This window comes from Hyperolius riggenbachi, chromosome 7, assembly GCF_040937935.1.
Source record: "Hyperolius riggenbachi isolate aHypRig1 chromosome 7, aHypRig1.pri, whole genome shotgun sequence".
NCBI lineage: Eukaryota > Metazoa > Chordata > Amphibia > Anura > Hyperoliidae > Hyperolius > Hyperolius riggenbachi.
This window is the reverse complement of record NC_090652.1, coordinates 194,583,589-194,598,476: the sequence shown is the minus strand read 5'-3', so window position 1 is coordinate 194,598,476 and position 14,888 is coordinate 194,583,589. Positions and strand designations below refer to the sequence as shown.

The following is a 14,888-nucleotide window of genomic DNA, read 5'->3' as shown; positions in this document are numbered from 1 at the left end:
AGGGTTTTCACCTTTTCAGATTGTTAATGGGAGATCTCCTAGGTTTTCCCCCCTTCCTGTCAGTTCCTCTCCTTTTCCTGCCCTGGAAACCTGGCAGGAGACGTTAAGATCTCGCTGGAGGGAAGTGAATGCCAATTTAAAGAAAACAGTTTCCCTCCAGAAACAACAGGCTGACCGAAAGCGTTCACCCGAGTGGGAGTTCTCTCCCGGGGATCTTGTCTGGATCTCCACTCGGCATATCGCTTTGCGGCAGCCATCAGCTAAACTTGGGCCTAAATTCGTAGGTCCATATCCGGTAGCTAAAAGAATCAATAAAGTATCTTATCAGATAACGTTACCCCAATCTATGCGTGGGGTAAGAACATTTCATGTGTCTTTATTGAAACCCGCGGTGCATGTGGACTCTGGTCCTCCTCCTGTTATTGTAGACGGTGAGCCTGAGTATGAGGTCGAGAGAATACTAGACTCTCGATTTGTTAGGAACTCTCTCCAGTATCTGGTTCATTGGAGAGGATATGGTCCTGAGGAGAGATCCTGGGTACCAGCACATCATTTCCATGCACAAGAACTCATACAGGAATTTCACGATTCCCATCCTGATAAACCTTCATTGGCGCGTTCGGAGACCACGCCTCAGGGGAGGGGTAATGTCAGGCATAGTCTCACCCCTCCGGCGGCTGGCAGTGTGGACGCCGCTCTCGGCTCTGACGTCACCGGATCCCCGAACTTCCGGCCCGCGTCAGCTGGCAGCGCCGGCGGTCGTTCCAGCCGCATGTCCTCATCTCAGGGCAGGGCAACGCGCTCACGCACGGAGCGTCAGGCCCTTTATGCCCTAAGGAGGAGGCTGCCTTGATCCGCCCTGCTGAGGCACTCCCCGCCCCTTGCTGACCTCATCAGGGGGGTGGGGGTTCCAGGACTGACAGTCTGCATTTAAGCAGCAGACTGCCAGTTCTCCTTGTCCGCTGTAGCGATCACACTCTGTGCTAGCTCTCGGATCCACAGTATACTTATATATTGGTTACGCCAATATATAAGTACTGGAAGAAATATACAATTGTATTTACCTGTGCCTTTGATCTTTTGCCTGTTCTCGACTCTGAGTTTGTCTAATCCTTTTGTACTGTTGCCTATCTGATTACCCGTTGCCTACCTTGCTGTGCCCTCGTTCACTCTCTTGCCTACCGTCTCTGTACCTCGTATCTCTGATCTCTGTTGCCGAACCCCGGCTAGCCCTCAAGACTCTGCCTCTGCCTCCTGATTCTGTACCTCGTATTTCTGATTACCTGTTGCCGACCCCTGCTTGTCGACCATCCCCGCCAGCGGGCCCTTGCCGCTGGACAATAGTCTGTGCTCTGTGGGCCCTCGCCACAGAGCAATACGCTATTTACTGTTTGCACCAATCACTACACTCCATTTTGGGTGGACAGAGGTTAGCATATATATCGGATTATCGGTGAGACTGCAGATCACTTATAATCAGGTATATCTGTATTTCTGGCGATACTGCAGATCTCCGGAGATCAGTCACTCTCTGTCCTCACTAGTTGTTACGGAACGTGACATGTGGAAAATATTTTCTGTGAAAAAATTCAGAAGTTCAGCAAACACAGCTCAAAAGGCTCTAGACTACATATGGCTGGTTGTAAAGTGAAAAACAGCGCCAGGTACTTACAGGTGATAAGAAAAGATAATTAGGGATGAAACAATGTGCTCTTTTTTCATTATAAATTTCATTTTTTGCTAAATTTACCTCTAAAATACCACATTTTTACTGCCATATTACTGCACTTTTATAAAAAAAAATTTTACCACACTTTTTCCACAAACGGTATTTTCAGGCCGAAAATATTGTAAATGTGGACATGGTCATGCTTAAATAAGTAATTTTCTGACCCTTCCTTACCGCATGTGGTAACTTTTTCAACGTACCAGGTCGAACAGCGCTCTGGGAGGCCGTCGGAAGTACCCACGTCCCAGAGTACTTCCGAACACCAGTCCATCTGTACTGTGCAGGCACAAGTCCAGGCTTGACCATGAGCAGAACGGATGCACTCTCTTCAGACTTATTGGGGGACGTGAGTACTTTCTAAGTCTTCCCAAAGACTCCCGAAGTGCTATTCGACCTAGCAGTTCAAAGAAGTTTAACGGGGGGGATGGCACAGGAATGAAGGCCAGCAGAGAGGAACAAGTAGACGCTATAGTATCCAGAGCATTCCCTCTTCTTAGGTAAGTATCAAACCTCTTAGTGAATTGTGGCCTTTTATTCAAACCCTTTAAAGAGACACTGAAGCGAAAAAAAAAAATATGATATAGTGAATTGGTTGTGTACTATGAATATGAATTACTAGAAGATTAGCAGCAAAGAAAATATTCTCATACTTTTATTTTCAGGTATATAGTGTTTTTTCTAACATTGCATCATTCTATAATATGTGCAGATTACACAACACTCAGCATTCAAAATGAGTCTTTCAGAGCAGTCTGTGAAGTAATGACCTCTCCTCTAGCAGAGAAAAAGTAAACAGTTCACTTACAGTTGAGATAATAAAAGTCAGATAATAGCCCTCTCCACGACTAACTTAGTCGGAGAGCTTAAAAGGGAACTGAAGTAAGAGGTATATGGAGGCTGCCATATTTATTTCCTTTTAATCAATATCAGTTGCCTGGCAGCCCTGCTGGTCTATTTCTCTGCAGTAGTATCTGAATAACACCAGAAAACAAGCATGCAGCCAGTCTTGTCAGATCTGACTTTAAAGTCTGAAACACCTGATCTGCTGCATGCTTGTTCAGGGGCTATGGCTAATAGAATCAGAGGCAGAGGATCAGCAGGGCTGCCAGGCAACTGGTATTGCTTAAAAGGAAATACACATGGCAGCCTCCATATACCTCTCTCTTCAGTTCCCCTTTAATGGCTTGTTTGCATAGAGATAACAACTGGAATTGCTCAACTCTTCCTGTACTGGAAACAATTAGACTGATGTATCTGATCTTAATGTTTTATTTCTTAGCTGTACTACACATACAAATCATAATATCATAATTTTTTTTCCGCTTCAGTGTCTCTTTAAAGAGAACCTTAACTCAAAAAAACATGAGTTTAACTTACCTGGGGCATCTACCAGCCCCCTGCAGCCATCCTGTGCCCTCGCAGTCAGCTGCCAGCTAGTTTTGTTTTTGCCGACTGGGAGTCGGCCGGCCGCCATGCATACCTTTTTACGCATTCCCACTGGTGCAGGAAGCTATCGTGGACATTAACAAGTACATTTTTACACGTTACAGGTGCACCCGTATGGCAAAAACAAAACTAGCTGGCAGTGGGGGACCGGAGGAGCCATGAGTGACTGCGAGGGCACAGGATGGCTGCAGGGGGCTGGTAGATGCCCCAGGTGAGTGAAACTCATGTTTTTTTTTTGAGTTAAGGTTCCCTTTAAGGTCCATGAAGGAGCTCACTTCATGTCCCTAGATGTCCCTTGTCCTTAAGACTTGATTTCAAGTGTGTAGATCTCCTGTTAGTTGTGCATCTATATGATTAATGGGAGACAAAAAGGGAGGAAGAAGAAAACAGCACTGCTTGTTTTTTAAAAGTACAATAAAGTCTGCTCACACTGCTTAAAGAGAACCCGAGGCGGGTATTTGAAATCTTAAAGAGAACCTGTAACAAAAAAAAAGTTCCCCTGAGGGGTACTCCCCTTGGTAGGGGGAAGCCTAAGGGTCCTAATGAAGCTTCCCCCTCCGCCGAAGCTGCAGGCAAACCAGCGCTGGCTCCCCCGAAGTCTTCGGCGATCCAAGCTGGACAAGCCCGACAAGCTGAATTTATTTACCTTCCCTGGCTCCAGCGGGGGCGCTGTTGCGGATCTCAGCACGGAGATAGCCGAAATAGCTGATCTCCATCGGGTCCGCTCTATTACGCAGGAGGCCTGTGCAGTAGAGCGGTCCGATAGTGATCGGCTATTCCTGCCTATCTCTGAGCGGAGAGACGATACTGTGCCTGCGCTGGAGACGGGAAGGTAAATATTTACATCCCCGCCTTTTGGAGGGTCAGAGCGAGACCGCCGTGGGACACAGGAGGACGGGGAAGCCTCATTAGGATCCGGAGGCTTCCCACTACCAAGGTGAGTACCCCCCAGGGGAACTTTTTGTCATTACAGGAATTCTTTAAGAGACCACAGAGGCTTGTCCTGTGCATAATGACATGTCTCTGGGTCTCGCTATTGCCGCCTCTAGTCCCCCCAGGGGTCTCCTGTGCCCCCCTGTAGAAAGCGCCCGGCTAGCGACAGTCTCTTTGTCGCTAGCCATCTATTTACCTTCTGTATGTCATTCAATACGCACTACCCTGGTACTGCACATGTGCAGTAGACCAGGACTGACGTCACTGAGCCTGTTACCTGGGCTCACCATAGCTGAGCGGCAGACCGCACAAGAACGACGTGGGACTTAAACGTGTTTATGGGAAAGGAAGGAAGTCCCGGGTGAGTATCAGAGCTTTAGTATTCTTTGTCTCTGAGCCTCTTTCAAGAGACTGTGTACTGAAAACCCCCGCTGTAGCTGCAGGCAATCCAGCGCTGGCTCCCCCGAAGTCTCCAGCATTCCTCGCTCGACAAGGCTTGATATATTTACCATCCCTGGCTCCAATGGGTGGTGCTGTTGCGGCTCTCAGCACGGAAATAGATGGAAATAGCCAATTTCTGTCGGGTCCGCTTTACTACGCAGGCGCAGGAGACTCGCGTCTGCACAGTAGAGCAGCCCGACAGCAATCGGCTATTTCCGCCTGTCTCCGAGCGGAGAGCCAATACTGCGCCTGTGCTAGAGCTGGTAAAGTAAATCCTTACATCCCAGCTGTTCGGAGGGGCACAGCGAGACTGCCGTGGGACACAGGAGGACGGCGGAAGCCTTGATAGGATCCGGAGGCTACCCCCACCCGAGGTGAGTACCCCCATGGAAACTTTTTTTAGTTACAAGTTTTCTTTAAACAAGGAACTGCCAAACTCATACACTGTATGGTATGTAAGTACCCATTAATATTATACCATGGCCATTTATTGTACCAACCCAAAAATACTTTTCGAGATCACTCACCAGCACCTTTACTCACTGATAGGCATCAAACACAACACTACACCTCTGGTTGCCAACGCTGTGGTGATGATGAACGAAAACTTCCGATAGGCAATGAGCACATATGCTGCGGTGCAGGCCTCACTCTGGGGTGAACACGCCTACTAAGGTTTCTGGCTTCTCTGTGATTGCCTCAGCTGCATTCTCATATCTTCCCGCAGAACTGTGACTGGACGCAGTCTGTTATCCCACCCACTAAGCGGACTTCCTTCCTGCAATCCAAATTCGCACAGCGATCCTGCCCATCGCAGTGTAAAATACATTGGTTGATTGTGAACCAGGCAAGAAAGCCCGGTGAGGAGGTGGATGGAGTGACGTATGCAAAGGAGTGGGTATTGCATCACGGACTCCCGCCCTCAGCTCCTGTGGGACTGTAGTGAGACGTGAGAAGGATGCAGCGTCCAGCCCGGCCGTCCTAGTACCAGCGGCCCCACTATCGTCCCCTGTTGGCTGTGCCGCCCTCCCCATGTCTCCACTGTGAGTAGGACTGCGCAGTAGGAGTACTGGGAGAGAGGTGAGGGAGCGTGACCGTTCCTAGTAGCCGATATCTAGCGGCTCTGGTACTATGGGGAATACGGTCACCTGTTGTGTTTCTCCGGACGCTAGTCCTAAGCCCGGCCGTGATCGTGGAGTGGTGGAGCGGCCTGATCCCTACCAGGTGGACGTTGAGCTAGGGGAGGCCGAGCCAGGGCCTCATCTGCAGCACATCAGCGACCGCGAATTCCCGGATGGTGAGCTTTTCCGCCTGTCCTGTTTGAGCAGCAGCAAGTCTTCTGCTGATGTGTGGTTGTGGTGATGGGGTCCTCAGTATATGGTTAACAGACAGTGGTGGTAGGCTTGCTCCGTCCCGTCAGGTCTGACTTTGTACCCTGCAGTAGAGTGGTGATCTTGTGGAGTGTGTCACTTGTGTCCTGTGCATGCTGCCCATTTGCTTATGTACTATCCTTTTCGTATCTGTGTACTGTGTACAGTGTATCGCTTGTGAAATTGTTCTGTAGGTTTTCAGCACAACTTTTTTCTTTTTTTGAATTCCCTGTTGTGGTTAAAATATATATATATATATATATATATATATATATATATATATATATATATATATATATATATATATATATAATTTTTTTTTTTTGGGGGGGGGGGGGGGGGTAACATTCCCTCTTCTCTTATTCTTGTTTGATTTGGGAGTAACGCACAATTTTTTTTTTTTCCGTGTGCCAGTTTCACGATCGTTTTGTGCTCCTGCGGGGGGAGCGGTGGCCACTGTAGATGTACCCTTGAAGGAAATGTTAGCATGGTGGTGTAGTGGTTAGTACTGGGTCCTTGGTTCGAATCCCAGCCAGGGCAATATCTGCAAGGAGTCTGTATGTTTTCCCGGTGTCTGTATGTTCTCCTGGTGTTTGTGTGGGTTTCCTCCGGGCACTCCAGTTCCCTCCACATCCCGAAAACATACAGATAAGTTTGTTGGCTTCCCCTTAAATTGGCCATAGATTATGAAACATGCACTACACGATACATAAAGTACAGACCAAAAGTTTGGACATACCTCATTCAAAGAGTTTTCTTTATTTTCATGACTATGTACATTGTAGATTCACACTGAAGGCATCCAAACTATGAATTAACACGTGGAAGTATAGTACATAACCACAAAGTGTGAAGCAACTGAAAATGGGTCATATTCTAGGTTCTTCAAAGTAGCCACCTTTTGCTTTGTTTACTGCTTTGCACACTCTTGGCATTCTTTTGATGAGCTTCAAGAGGTAGTCACCTGAAATGGTTTTCAGTTCACAGGTGTGCCCTGTCAGGCTTAATAAGTGGGATTTCTTGTGTTATAAATGGGGTTGGGACCATCAGTTGCGTTGTGGAGAAGTCAGGTGATTACACAGCTGATAGTTCTACTGAATAGACTGTTAGAATATGTATTATGGCAAGAAAAAAGCAGCTAAATAAAGAAAAACGAGTGGCCATCATTACTTTAAGAAATGAAGGTCAGTCAGTCCGAAACATTGGGAAAACAGTCTTAAAAACCATCAAACGCTACAAAGAAACTGGCTCACATGCCGAACGCCCCAGGAAAGGAAGACCAAAAGTCACCTCTGCTGCGGAGGATAAGTTCATCAGTCACCAGCCTCAGAAATCGCAGGTTAACAGCAGCTGAGATTAGAGACCAGGTCAATGCCACACAGAGTTCTAGCAGCAGACACATCTCTAGAACTGTTAAGAGGAGACTGTGAATCAGGCCTTCATGGTAGAATATCTGCTAGGAAACCACTGCTAAGGACAGGCAACAAGCAGAAGAGACTTGTTTAGGCTAAAGAACACAAGGAATGGACATTAGACCAGTGGAAATCTGTGCTTTGGTCTGATGAGTCCAAATTTGAGATTTTTGGTTCCAACCACCGTGTCTGTGCGATGCTGAAAAGATGAACGGATGGTCTATACATGCATGGTTCCCACCGTGAAGCATGGAGGAGGAGGTGTGATCGTGCTTTGCTGGTGACACTGTTGGGGATTTATTCAAAGTTTAAGGCATACTGAACCAGCATGGCTACAACAGCACCTTGCAGTTGCATGCTATTCCATCCGGTTTGCGTTTAGTTGGGCCATCATTTATTTTTCAACAGGACAATGGGCTCTATTCTCAAAGAGCCAAATTTTCCGCAAAATTTTACCGCTATATTCCCGCCAGCGGTAAACTCCGCATTTTTTTCCACATTTACTAATATTACATAGTTACATAGTTATTTTGGTTGAAAAAAGACATACGTCCATCGAGTTCAACCAGTATAAAGTACAACACCTGCCTGCTCCCTCACATATCTCTGTTGATCCAGAGGAAGGTGAAAAAACCCTTACAAGGCATGGTCCAATTAGCCCCTAAAGGGAAAAATTCCTTCCCGACTCCAGATGGCAATCAGATAAAATCCCTGGATCAACATCAGGCATTACCTAGCAATTGTAGCCATGGATGTCTTTCAACGCAAGGAAAGCATCTAAGCCCCCTTTAAATGCAGGTATAGAGTTTGCCATAACGACTTCCTGTGGCAATGCATTCCACATCTTAATCACTCTAACTGTGAAGAACCCTTTATTTTCCGCATGTTTTCCGCATGCGGGAAAAAAAGATGCGGAAACAGCCATTATTCATGCGGGAATGATGCGGTAAAAAGGTCGCATGAAAAAGTGTTTTAAAAAAAAAGTTAAAGTCCAGCAAGCACAGCCCTTAAAGAGAATCTGTACTCTAATATTCTTACACTAAAAAGCATACCATTCTATTCCTTATTTTCTCCTGTGCCCCTCTGTGCTGTTTCTGCCACTCTCTGCTGCAATCCTGGCTTGTAATTAACAGTTTTAGGCAATGTTTACAAACAAACTAACCAGCTTCTAATAGGCTCAGCTAAGCATAGTGTGTGAGTATGCAGGGGGCCTGCAGAGGGTGTGTATCGCTTCTACCAATCACAAGCAGCCCTGCACATTCCACACAATCAAAGCATTAGCCCGACAAACAGGACAGAGGAAAGATACATTGATTTATTACAGAGACAGTGTTATTAGGAAGAGCTGCAGTAAGCCCCAGCACATTAGAACAGGCATAGGAACTCATAGGATAGAAGAACTAAGGCTGAACAGTGTTCTCCCCAGGCTCTTTTAGCCGGGTGCTCCACCCGGCTAGATTTGGTGACCACCCGGCTGTCATCGGCTCACCTTCTCACCTCCTCCTATGCTGTAAGCAGAGTTGCCCTGCATTTTCATCTCGCCCCACCCGGCTGCTTTTTCATGCCACCCGGCTGGAAAAAGATTCTGGGGAGAACACTGCTGAAAAAATTGTTAGAGTCTCTTTAAGCCTCCACACTTCATTAAAGTCAATGGGATGCGGAATATATCACCTACTACTTGTAGGTGATAAAAAATCGGTAATTAACGACGAAATGATGCGCCTGAACATTTTTGAGAATTGATCTTTTATTGCGGAAAATACCGACTTTTGCGGAAATTTTACCGCATGAATCCCGCACTTTTACCACACTTTTTCCGCATGCGGAAAAAACATGCAGAACATTTTGAGAATTTCAATGTGGCGGTGTTTTGGGCGGTAACTTCCCGCATGCACTTTACCGCATGCGGGAAGTCTTTGAGAATAGAGCCCAATGACCCCAAACAAACCTCCAGGCTGTGTAAGGGCTATTTGACCAAGAAGGAGAGTGATGGGGTGCTGCGCCTCCAGATGACCTGGCCTCCACAGTCACCAGACCTGAACCCAATCGAGATGGTTTGGGGTGAGCTGGACTGCAGAGTGAAGACAAAAGGGCCAACAAGTGCTAAGCATCTCTGGGAACTCCTTCAAGACTGTTCGAAAATCATTTCAGGTGACTACCTCTTGAAGCTCATCATGAGAATGCCAAGAGTGTGCAAAGCAGTAATCAAAGCAAAAGGTGGCTACTTTGAAGAACCTAGAATATGACATATTTTCAGTTGTTTCACACTTTTTTTTTTTTTGGTTAAGTACTATACTTCCACATGTGTTAAATCATAGTTTGGATGCCTTCAGTGTGACTACAATGTTCATAGTCATGAAAATACAGGAAACTCTTTGAATGAGGTGTGTCCAAACTTTTGGTCTGAACAGTACATATGATTATGGTGGGGATTAGATTGTGAGCCCCTCTCAGCGCTTCGTAATATTTTGGCGGGGGGGGTTCCGACGAAGTATTCAATGGAGGGATCCGGTTGAATTTTTACAGGATCAGGAGTACAGAGGACAATAAGCAGGATCTCCACACACAGGAGGAAGTAATCTAGTTTACTACAGGCTTCATTCAATCTTCTTTCACTCATTCGGGGGTATTTTTTGGCCCTGTTCATACTTGCAGTTGATTGTGATTTTGTGGCGATTGTACAATGATTTCACTTTTTGTTTCCACTTGGGGAACAAGAATGGCATCGCAATAGCTCCAAAAATGCTACAGGTGGTGTATTTGCGATTTACGCAAATGGCAAAAGCTGCAGGGAGAATGGTCCCTTAGGGGATACATTTTACACAGTGCTTTGTTGATTGTCCGCAATCAGCCAAGCACTGACATGTTGCAAAAAAGCGCCCAAGTGTGAATGGCCCCTAACTTACTTTAGATAGCGTGCAAAGTGGATAGAAATCTTTGAAGATTCTTTTTCTGTCATTTCTCTTGTCAAACATAGATGTATTTTTTCCCTCCTTTTCTCAAGGCATCAATATTCAGGAACATCAAAATTGGAGACAGCAATAAAGATTTTTTTTTTTTTTTTTTTACTTTCCCAATGTACAAAAAAATAATTTATCTGTTAGGAGAAATTTTCAGAAACCGGCATACAGGTCAGCAATGAAGTACTTGCGATTCTGCGAGGTGAAGAGGGATTTTGCAGGGACGTGGATACTTGCTCCGGGAAGGGCAAGTGGTTAAATATCTAATTGGGCAAAAAAAATAACAATTTTTTTAAATAAACATATATATCTCTATCTCTATCTCGTGTAACTATTTGTCAAAATATAATAAAACAGGTGGTAAGATTAATCGTGCCACCACAATCAGAGCAATTACACTGCGCTCAAAGTTCTACACTAGGCAAGTTGGAGTGCAGCCCATTCTGACCATGGATCCCCCATCTTGTCAAATGAGACAGATGGTTCTCTAAAGTAAGAGGTCAGCTTTATGGATCAAGTCCGTCCTAGAATGGGGAGTGGAGCGCCATGTTTTGGCAATGAAGGTTTTAGTAGTATTGCAGGTTTGGCCCAGCAATCTATTATTTGGTTTGCGCTTTATGGAAAGGGGCAGAAGGGACCTTCACTCCTAAGATCTCAGAAACCAGTTCAAAGCAAACATTCCAAAACTTGGGTACTGAGTGGCACTGCCATTAACAGTAGGATTCATCCTCCGTCAGTGGGCAACCACTGAAGCACAAATCAGATGTAATAAGGCCCTATTTAGATAATTGTGATGGAGTCCTGAACCAATCATAAAATATTCTATATGTTCGCTCTTTAATGACACTGTTTTAGTAAGAGCGGGCCATGTCTGTATACAAAGCTTGCCACTTGACCATTGCCTGTGAGGTTGTTGGATGTCTGGTACCATAGTTTGTAATCTGCCATAGACGCCAAGCCATCTGGCAGTGGAGGGGAAGATTAGATTGCTTCCAAGGTACTGTGGGTTAACCTGAGGCCCTGTCTCATTCTAGTGTGCGTAAAGTTGTGAGCTTGCAAGTACCTGAAGATTCCGGGAGGTGGTATTTTTCTACTATCTGAGACCAAGTCATAATGATTCCGTCTGACAATATGTCACTAATGGATGTGATTCTCCCCTGATCACTCAGTTTAGATGGCTGTCTAGCTCTAGGAAGAGACCTGGTGGTTTTGAACTTCTTCCACTTACAGATGGAGGCCACTGTGCTCATTAGGACCTTCAAAGCAGCAGACCTTTTTCTGTACCCTTACTCAGATTTGTGCCTTGAGACAATTCCTTTGACTTCATGCTTGGTTTGTGCTCTGACATGAACTGTCAACTGTAGACCTTGTATAGACAGGTGTGTACCTTTCCAAATCATGTCCAATCAACTGAATTGACCACAGGTGGACTTGAATTAAAGTTTTCCTTGAGATACAGGGTTCTGCATAAAGTATACATACTTGGGTCTTCCTCTGGCCTGAATGTTCCCACGGCGTTCTCTTCTCTCCCTCCGTACGCCTGCAAATGGCCCCGAAAAATCCTTCAGTCGGGGCTAGTCGGCACAGGCGCAACAAAACCAGGTGCATTCCCCGTCTCTTGGTGCGTTCTACGCCTGCACAGTATGCTCCAGGCAACATGAACACGGCATGAGTGCACGCTTGGCCGGCTCACGCATGGAGGGAGTGAAAAGGATGCTGTGGGAGTGATCAGGCTGGAGGAAGCCCCAGATACTGTGTGTATATATGTACATATGTGTATATGTATATCTATCTTTCTCCCTGCGTCCTCCAGTCCGGCCCCCCAGAAGTGGGAGAACACCAATGTTCACCTGTTAGGAAACACATGACCTCAATTAAAACCTAATGACTCCTCCCCCACCCCGTATAAGTATGTGCCTACTTCCTTCCTACTTCACTTTCACCTTCACCGTGTTTCCTGGGGAACACGTATCATTTATTTTCTTTGTAGCAGATTAGCCTCAGGATTCTGCGCTAACGGCCATAGGATTCCTGAGAGCTAGGCTAGACCCCACCTGCGGTGAGTGGATAACGGCGACCTGTCCATGGGCGCAGGGCAGGTAGCGGCAGAGCTTGGTCGGAGGTACCTGCATTTTGTGGCTGGGACGGTGGCGGCTGGAGGGTCGCGGCAGTCTCCCCGTTGTCCGCTACACTCGCGGCGCCTGCATACGCAGCACGCCCGCGCACGGGGAGGCGGAGCTTGCTTGCGGACCGTCCGGACTTCCGGGTGACGGCAGGGTGGGGGTAGCGAAGTCTCCGCACATGCGTGCATGAAGGCTAGCAGAGTCTACGCCTTCAGGGACGCAGCACGCCTTGTTCTCCGCATACGGCGCTGGCAAGGAGACCAGAATACTCCGTAGTGGAACGTTGCCCTCAAACAACATGGAGGTTGGGGCAGCGGAAAGGGAGGTGCCAAGGTGCGCTCTGGCTATTTTAGGAGCCAGCAAGCCAGTCAGACGGCTTTTGAGGAGGATGGAGTCGCAGACAGTACCTCCTGCTGAGGCGATGAGAAAAGGCACTTCAAGCCAGAATGTTACACAGACGGCCGCCTTACCACCTGCTCAGGTAATATACTGCTGACTAAAACTTTGTTTGTAAAACAGTATGTATAAATAATGGTGGGCTAACTGAGACTTCCTGGAAATGTTATATTTTAGAGCAAAGCTCCGGAAAAACAGATTTCCCTTAAGCATAAGTCCAAATCAAACAGATGTAATAACTGTAACGGAAAATTACCCAGTGACTGGAAAAAGCCTGATTGCAGTAAATGTATAACTGAAATCGAATCGCAGGGTTCCGCTAAGGTCATGAAAGATTTTAGAATCCTTTAAAAAGGAAATGCAGTCTACTTTTTCTGCCTTAAGAGGAGTAATTGCGGAAGGTCAGAATGCTGGCCAGCTTACTGGAGACAGCTCTACAGCCACCTACTCTGCAGTAAAAGGAAAAGGCCAGAATCGGAAACTATTGAAACTTCCTCTAACACTTCAGGCGAGAGGGAAGAGAACTTGTCAGAACAGGATTCTGATAAGGAGGTCCAGGAAAGTAAAGTTACCAGATACTTGTTTAATCCTGACGAGACTACTGAACTATTAAAGGCCATTTATGATAGTGAGCAGATTACGGAGACAGTAGAAGAAGTTTCTGTCCAAGACACTATTTACAAAGGCTTACAAGCCCCTGCTACCAGAGTTTTTCCAGTCCATAAATCTGAGTGGTATAATTGAGGAGCAATGGGAATTTCCGGAAGAGAGGCTTAGGGTAACAAAGTCTTTTAAAAGGAAATTTCCATTTAAAGACACAGACATTGAAAGATGAAATAAATGCCCGAGATTAGACGCCGCATTATCCCAATATTCGAAAAATGCAGACCTATCATTTGAAGACATGGGGGTATTAAAAGACTCCTTAGATAAAAAAATGGAGGTACTAGCTAAGAGGGCGTGGGAGACATCCTCTTTAGTATTCAGACCTAACATAGTGGCTATCTGTGTGTCTAGAAACCTCATAGCTTGGATAGATGAGATCCAGGACCTGTTAGCCGTTGGTACGTCTGCCAAACAGTTGCTAGAATCCTTCCCTATAGTGTCAAGGGCGCTAGCTTTCATTTGCGATGCCCTGGTAGTCGTTCAAGGCTACTGCGAAGGGAGTGGCCTTGGTCAATTCTATTAGACGCCTGGTGTGGCTGAGAACTTGGGAAGGGGATTTCACCTCAAAAAATATTGTGTGCTATGAAATTTGAGGGTAACCTACTATTTGGAAAATACTTAGACAATATTCTAGCAGGGCTATGGAGTCGGTCCAAAAATCCTCCGACTCCTCGACTCCGACTCCTCTCATTTGCATATTACAATTTTGTTGATTAAAAGTATGTAACATGAAATTCGTCTCTTAACTGCCAACGCTTAGGAATTTTACAAGACAACTGAAGTGAGAAGGATATGTAGACTACTATATTTATTCCCTTTAGACTAAAACTGGTCCTTGGTAAGAGTACTTGTAAAAGGTACAAACTGGAACAAAGAACATCTATCAGGCCCTAGGCAATGTAAGTGTGGGTACATGTAAGAATGATGTGCAGGTACTCTGCAGGGGAATGAAGAGATTCTTCCTCTATTACACATTCTTCATGCACAATCTGATCAAGGTTTATAGGTGACAGACAACACCTCTGTGTTCAATGTGCACAGCATTCTCAGTGGATTCCCTGCAGCTCTGTGGGGAGTGCATATGTAGAGTATAGTACTACTGTGTAACAAAGTAAACCTGAGACGGATGAAATAAAAGTTTTATACATACCTGGGGCTTCCTCCAGCCGCCTTCAGGATAATCAGTCCCTCGTTGTCCTCCTCCACCACCTGGATCTTCTGCTATGAGTCCAGGTACTTGAGCCAGTCGGGCGTAGTGCGCATGCACACACTCCGCCGCCAGGAGCATACTACACCTGTGCAGCACTATTGCGCAGGTGCAGAATGTTCCTGGCTGTGGAAGCGGCATGTGGACGGACAGCGCTTACTGGCTGAATTACCAGGACTCCTAGCAGAAGATCCGGGTGGTGGAG

General features: G+C 46.2%; 2 protein-coding genes across 4 annotated transcripts in view; one reads left to right on the top strand and one right to left on the bottom strand.

The window, feature by feature from the left end:
• Positions 1-5,644, bottom strand: part of METTL21A (methyltransferase 21A, HSPA lysine) — a 120,958-nt gene extending 115,314 nt beyond the window's left edge. Inside the window, exon 1 of one of the 2 annotated variants that reach the window (XM_068244971.1) lies at positions 5,093-5,644. The gene's annotated coding sequence lies outside the window, so the exon portion shown is untranslated. Of the gene's footprint in view, positions 1-5,076 lie in introns of both variants that reach the window. The other variant, XM_068244969.1, reaches the window with a different exon arrangement.
• The window catches only part of CCNYL1 (cyclin Y like 1), a 204,327-nt gene continuing 194,700 nt past the window's right edge, over positions 5,262-14,888 (top strand). The window contains exon 1 of one of the 2 annotated variants that reach the window (XM_068244966.1): positions 5,262-5,846. In XM_068244966.1, coding sequence (XP_068101067.1) covers positions 5,681-5,846 — 166 coding nt within the window. In that variant the 5' untranslated portion in view covers positions 5,262-5,680. The remainder of the gene's footprint in view (positions 5,847-14,888) is intronic. The other variant, XM_068244965.1, reaches the window with a different exon arrangement.